The 7,323-nt window shown below is 32.1% G+C and overlaps 1 protein-coding gene across 1 annotated transcript in view; it reads left to right on the forward strand.

Moving 5' to 3' along the window:
- VCAN (versican) overlaps positions 1–5,903 on the forward strand; it is a gene marked incomplete at its 5' end in the record, with an annotated part of 83,469 nt that extends 77,566 nt beyond the window's left edge. Inside the window, 3 exons of the mRNA XM_081321118.1 lie at positions 2,732–2,876; positions 4,164–4,346; positions 4,731–5,903. Coding sequence (XP_081177244.1) covers positions 2,732–2,876; positions 4,164–4,346; positions 4,731–4,861 — 459 coding nt within the window. The 3' untranslated portion in view covers positions 4,862–5,903. The remainder of the gene's footprint in view (positions 1–2,731; positions 2,877–4,163; positions 4,347–4,730) is intronic.
- Positions 5,904–7,323: the final 1,420 nt, after the last annotated feature.

Here is a 7,323-nt window from a genome sequence, read left to right on the forward strand (position 1 = left end):
CAATCTAAAAATAAGAGCTACAAGAAGTACAACAACTAAATTGTTCAGCACTTGGAGGAAAGTATGCTAAGGTTATGAAATATCGCCCTATTATATTAACTTAGATGCAAAATATATAAAACTGCTGGGAGAAGCATTCGCAACCTCAAATATGCTAATAATAATAATATCATTTTGATGTTTAAAAGCAAACAAAAAGATTTAAGAAAACTTGCTGAAAAAAGAGAATGCAAGAATTAATCTGCTCTATATCAATCAGTCAATCAATCAACAGGCAAAACTACCTATCAATGCAAATAAGTAGAAATGAAACTGGTATCTTAGGCCTAGGAATGATATATTTCTAGGTTTAAAAATTCCAAGAGAAAGTGAAATAAAGATAGTGGTACTTAGGAGCAAAACTATTATAGATTCAGAGTAAATTTTGAAATGCAGATATATCAGGCTGATACAAAGGTGCATGATGATATTCATAGTTGTAATACATCACTGGAAAATATGGACCATTGGAAAATTGATACCTGTGAATAGTGGTGCTGGAGAAAATTATACTATAGGGCAGGGGTCTTCAAAGTTGACCCTTTTATGACTTGTGGACTTCAGCTCCCAGAATTCCTCAGCCACTGTCTCCTGCTTGAGCAGGGGTTTGACTGAAAGACCTCCAAGCTCCTTTCCAATTCTGTTATTTTAAATAATCTGAGAGAGGCAATCATTTAGCTCTCTTGAGCCAAAACTGAGGCTGAGGTTCTAAAATATAGAGAATGCAAGTCAAACAATGAATCTGAAATGATTCTTTCAGATTAAAGGAACAACTAGAACACGGGTGTCAAACTCGCCACGTCACGTGATGTGTCCTGAGGTATCACAACTCTTTTTGCATTGCCGACAATGGGATGGGCATGGCTTCGGTATGATACATCCGGCCTGTGGGCGGCAGTTTGACACCCCTAAACTAGAATTAAATCTTGAACAATTGGCAATATGAAACAATGTGTCATTGAATGCTATGTACTCAACCACATATGTAGGAAACAGCTGTAAAGCAGCCTTTTGAAATGAATTGACAGCTGCAACTTCAAAGTCCAGGCACGCTGTGGTTTGATCAAGCCTTGAAGAAAACTGCTTCATCTCTTTACAATAAAAATATGTTTTATTACCTGGCACTGGCAATAGGCTTAATGCATCCCAAATTAGAATATTGCAATTAACTTACTTAGATAATTAAAACATTGCATTTGATAAGCAAATTTAGTGTTAGAAAACCGGTAAAAAAGAATATGTACTATATGCATAAAGATATTTGATGGTTCCAGTAACTAAACAGCACATTTAGTTCATTAATAAAAATGTACTTAAAATACTGTGTTTGGATTACTTTTTAAAGATTAAAACAAAACAATTTGAACCTTTTACAAGTGTGTATATGAAACAACTCCAAGTGCTGAAATGAAAAAGAAAAAAAGCCCTTGAAATTCCTGTCTTTTACCCATTTATGGGATGGATTCGTTGATAAGTGCCTAGCATTTATAGACATGCTTGCTTTCCTTGAAATTATTTTTTTTATCTCCATTAATTTCTAGTAGTAAAGAGAAAAGAAATAACATCCTAAGGAATAGTGAGGTAGATGTCTTCAAGCATTCCTTTTATTTATTCCCTTTCCTGATCATTTTTCTTAAAAGAAGAACCAAGGCAAAAATAATGTAGAGGTAGTCTGCGACTTACCACAGTTTGTTTAGTTCAAAGTTACAACAGCACTGAAAAAAGTGACTTTTCACACTTCTGACCGTTGCAGCATCCCCATGATCATGTGATCAAAATTCAGACACTTGGCCACTGACTCATATTTATGACGGTTGCAATGTCCTGAGGTCATGTGATCACCTTTGGTTATCTTTTGACAAGCCAAGTCAGTGGGGAAGCCAGATTTGCTTAACAACCGTGTTATTAACTTAACAACTGACGTATTCACTTAACAGATGTGGCAAGGAAAGTCATAAAATGGGACAAAATGCAACTTAACAAATGTCTTGCTTAGCAACAGAAATTTTGGGCTCAGTCATATTTGTAAGTCGAGGACTGCTTGTAGTGCTGTTCTGACTGTGCCATTAAGAAAGACTTTTGATAACCTTTAGAGTAAATCAAGAACATTTTCAGGAAATACACACCCGACCAGAATTACAAAGGGATTACTTTTGAAAGGCAAACTCTTTTTTTTTGGACAGAGTACAAGGTAGGATTAGATATAGTATTTTAACTTTATAAACAAGATAATGTTGCTGTAGACATCCATGGCAGATTTGCCTTGAGAAGAACGCAAAGCATCTAAACTTACTTCACAGTAACTGTAGTATCATTTTACAGAAAAGTGAAGGCAAGAAACTCAAATATGTAAAAATTAGAAACCTTATAAATTAAATCTAAAAAGTACTGATTTGAAAGCTTTTTTAATTTTTCAGTATCAGCAGAAATTAGGTGGATACTGCTGCCACAATTTTGCTTTCACAGGAATAGAAAGTTTTGTACTCTCGTGCTGCGGTAAAAGTGATTTTCAGCCTCTCCTATTAGGTACATTTTTAAATGGTAAATTTTATATCTGTAGTGGACTAAAATATTCTATTCTGACTTTTTTTTCTGATGACAACATTTGCAGTTTGTTATTTGGTGCTCAGTTTATTCAAATACAACTTTGCTGGGTTTCACATTCTGATTATTTGTGTTTTGTCTTCTGCAGCAATATGAAAACTGGAGACCAAAACAGCCAGATAGTTTCTTTTCTTCTGGAGAAGATTGTGTTGTTATAATTTGGCATGAAAATGGTCAGTGGAATGATGTACCATGCAATTATCATCTCACTTACACATGCAAGAAAGGAACAGGTAACTAAGTCCAATTTAGACCTATGCAATAAATGTACTGTTGCTTTTAAAACTTCAATAAACTTGTATGTGCAAGATTTTAATGCTTGAAAAATGAGCAACTCATTACAAGTTGAGCTATGGCAGTGAAAAAAATTGGATATAGGAAATTATATATCCAGGAGCTCTTAAATAATATAAATATAAAGTTACTTTCTTGTCTTAAAGAAAGGAATATAACTGTATCAGAAGATTAGAATGTAGCTAAGAAGGAACAAAGAAACCAGTAAAAATTTCCATTCTAATTAAATTAGTGAGAAGCATTATTAAAAATAAAAATATCTTTAGAAGATATAAAGAACAACCTGGGTACTATAAAACTAAGACTTTTCAAATTCTTAGAATTGAGTAAGCATATGAACATGTAAGCTTTTGTGAGCATTGAAATTTCAGAGATTATTCACCAATCTGTGCCAGCATAGTAATTATTGAATATCTTATGACTCTTTTGTTGCTTAGAGAACAGAAAATAGAGAGGGAGTGGTCCATGTTTTCAACTAAGATATATAAGAGGAATAAGTCTGGTCAATGAATCTTATGTCTTCATAAATCATTTAAAGCTGACAAACTGATAGCTGGGTTTGCTGATGACACCAAATTACTTAGCGTGCTTACAAATAAATATTAAAGAACTCTAACATTATTTTTATAACTTGAAGGAATATGCATTGAAATGACATGTGAAGTTTGATACAAGGATATGCTACACACATTGAACAAATAATTCTAGGCTCTCAAACAAAACTTGGAATCATAACAATATTAATATATTCTGGCCACTTAGGTGCTTTATTACCACCAATAAGTAAAGTGTTTTTTTATTCATGAATTAATTGTAACATTGGGCCAGTAGTGGAAACCTCATGTCATAGTGGACTATAGACTTGTATGAATGATTAGTTATTTGCATAAACAACCACTTTTATAGCACAAGGAAGTGCTATATCCATGTATGTAACATGCAGTATAATATACACAATGCAGCTTTTTAGAAACATGTAGTCTTCTAGTGGAATAATGGACAAAAACTTTTTCAAATAATGTATATAGGAATTGTACAAAAATGCACTTAAACTTGATAACATATTTTCCTATGTTTTCTATTTTTATCATTGGTTTAAGTTTTATAGGTTTTTTTTGTGTGGTTAGAATATATGATCTGAAGACCCACCGATGAATGAGTAGAGATTGAGATTGACTGATACATAAAAACTTACAGTTTATAAAAATTGTAATTTGTACTTTCAGTTGCTTGTGGCCAGCCACCAGTGGTAGAAAATGCAAAGACCTTTGGAAAAATGAAGCCCCGTTATGAAATTAACTCATTGATCAGATACCATTGTAAAGATGGCTTCATCCAGCGACATGTTCCAATAATCAGATGCCAAGGAAATGGGCGATGGGATTTACCTAAAATTAGCTGCATGAATCGTGAGTAGATTATGTGGAGGAAAATATGATTGCTTATGCTTAAATCATTTGCTATCCTGGTGAAAACCTTTACAGGATAAAGGAAGAACAACTTTTCTTTCCCATAAAGTATCTTCAATCATTACTCTACACAGTGATCTGACCACTGAATTTACTTTATTCAATATCTTTGTTCTACGAGTTGAAATAATTGAGTGAACTGGGCAACTAAATGATTTGATACTTACCAGGAGAATGGGAAAAAAGTTTACTATGGAAGAGACTATAGTACACTAGCCAATGTCTGAATCTGACTACATATGTTATGCATTGCATTCCTTCATCCTGCTTATACTTCGGTTAGCACATTTGTAAAGCTTTCCTTCTCTTTGTTTTTCTTTTCAGCATCTTCATTCCAAAGGACTTATTCTAAAAAATATTATTATAAAAATTATTCACCAGGAAAGATAAACTCATTTAATTCATCAAAACATTTTCATCGTTGGATCAGGACATGGCAGGATTCAAGGCGCTGAACCCACTCTGGTAAAAAAAAGTGGGACATTTGCCATGCCAGAATGCCCTAACTTATGGTGCCTTATAAAAGTAAAGGATTACCCAGCATTTTGGAATACATATGGACCTGAGTATTTACAACACATATCAATGATGGCTACAAATGAAAATATTGAAAATGGAATAATTTCCAGCCTATCTAGTATGTTAATTTCTGTATGTCATTGGTGAGGGATTATTTGATTCTTTCCCCCAGTACCTGTAGTAATTAAACTCTTCCATTTTAGCACCAATGATAATGTAAATAAGATGATTTAATAGTGTTTAAGTGTGTTGTATTTTTTAAAAAAACCTGTATATACAATAAGATGTCAGACTAAGTTCAGGCTTATTTATGACCATTTGGCTTCAGAGATCTTTAATCATTTATGTTGCTTGTCTTGGAGGTACTTTATTAGGCTGGAAATAATTTTAAACTGTTATCAGCAATCATTTTGTAAACATAGGAGACACAGCTATTGCAAGCTGAAGATGAACTGTGAAAGTAGTATCTCGGTGAAGAAACAGCTATTTTCTAATGAAGAGCTGTAGAATTTATGGAATGAAAAGCTTTCACAAGGAACAGGAAAATAAGAGCAACTTAGAAGAAGTGACTCCAATATGGAACTTAACTTTTGTCCTTTCCAGCCTTGGCACTGATCACAAAGGACTTGAGGACTCTTAAAAAAGTCGACAAGGAGGGCCTGTAGGATTAATAATAAAAATAATATTAATAGTAATAGTAATAAAGGCTAATACTTTAATTTTCAACCAGAGCCATTTTTTTAAAAAAAATCAACTTTTTCAAAACTAATCATGGGTCTATTTTACAGCTCTCTGCATTTTAAGATGGAGATATATAGACCTACTTTTTTGTAAAATAAAAATTAAAAAAGTAAATAATTTTGTATATAAAATATATATAACCATTTTTAATCTTTTTATAAAGTAATGAATGTTTGTGTATGAATGCTGCAGCTGTGAAGCGTACATAAATAAATGAAGTAAGCCATACAGATATAATTTATTGGATGTTCTTTCTATCCTGACAGCTGTCAAACCCAACTGATACATTGGGAAGAGCAAGAATTGGTTTCAAATGTTTTTATGCTTGGAGGGAAAATAAAATCTAATAAATCAGATCATTTATTTATGGTAATATGAATGATAGTTGTGTGACAATCACAATCTTTGCCTCTGAAAAATATGAGCCCATAAATATATTGTATGCTTCTTTTTCATAGTACATTCAAATGTGGAAGACAGGTATTATCTTTTCTTTAATACTCAACCTCACACAATCTACTAGAACAATTAGGTATAGAAGAGGGTAATTTTAAAGTCTGTGATGATATTTATTGTTAAAAGTATCCAGTATAAGACCCCACATTTATTCATCTAGCTTGCCTTTACATCTTCCAAAATGGTCATAAAGGTTATGAGTAGATTTCTTGGGCATTCTCAACTTCAACAAACTGGACTTGGATCAATGCACAACTTTTTATGTAGGAAATATTTCCTTTGAATGCAAGCTCAAGTAGTATACATTTATAAGAGTTAATTTTGATTTGGTGTCTTTCATATATGGTATATTTCCTATATAATATTATTTAGCATTCATAATGCTATAATGAATCCACATAATAATGGATAAATTCCCTAATTTGTGATGAGCAAAAATTAAATTGATTAAATTGTGGAGGAAATCTGCATCTGAACCATCATTCTCTGAAACCGAGCAGTCTTATGGTGGTTATTCTGATATTGAATTAGAATGAGTACATCACAATTTTCCTCTTTGCTGTACTATTTCTTGCTAAAATTATCCATAAATTCAAATTATTTCAACCAACTTTATGAAATGTGAAATTAGAAAATCAGGCTGTACCTGATTATTCTGATCTGTCATAATCTTATAAAAGATTATCACTTTTTAAACCATGCATATTTTCCTGGTTTTCTTTTAAAGTCCTTTTTTGCTATTTATATTTTGCTTTTTATTGTGTATAATGTGGATCTTTCAAATTTATATATGATTCTGACTCACCAAAGAAATCTTACTTGCTCCTCTGCTTTCTCCTGTTGATTGCATGTCCTTGAAATTTAAGTCAATGTAAGGTCAATTTCTGCTAAAGAATGAAATCAGATAATTAAGAACAACAAATACTTAGATATACAAGCAATTTCATAGTGTTTTTATTACAGTTTAATAATAACTTTTTAACCCAAGTCGATAAACCTTTAATGCAAAATTGAGTAGATCACAATCATTAGTTAATGATTCATTAAAGCTGTTTTATAATATACCGTGTGTATATATATAGTAAGTGTATAAACTAAGACTATTCTCAGTTAATGATATATTTTGTACTGTTTTATGCAAAAATACTTCAATGTAGACTTTGTCACTGTTTTTCAGTATTTGTATTTTGCTCTTTGTTTT

Source organism: Vipera berus (assembly GCF_964194415.1).
Source record: "Vipera berus genome assembly, chromosome: 2".
Lineage (NCBI taxonomy): Eukaryota > Metazoa > Chordata > Lepidosauria > Squamata > Viperidae > Vipera > Vipera berus.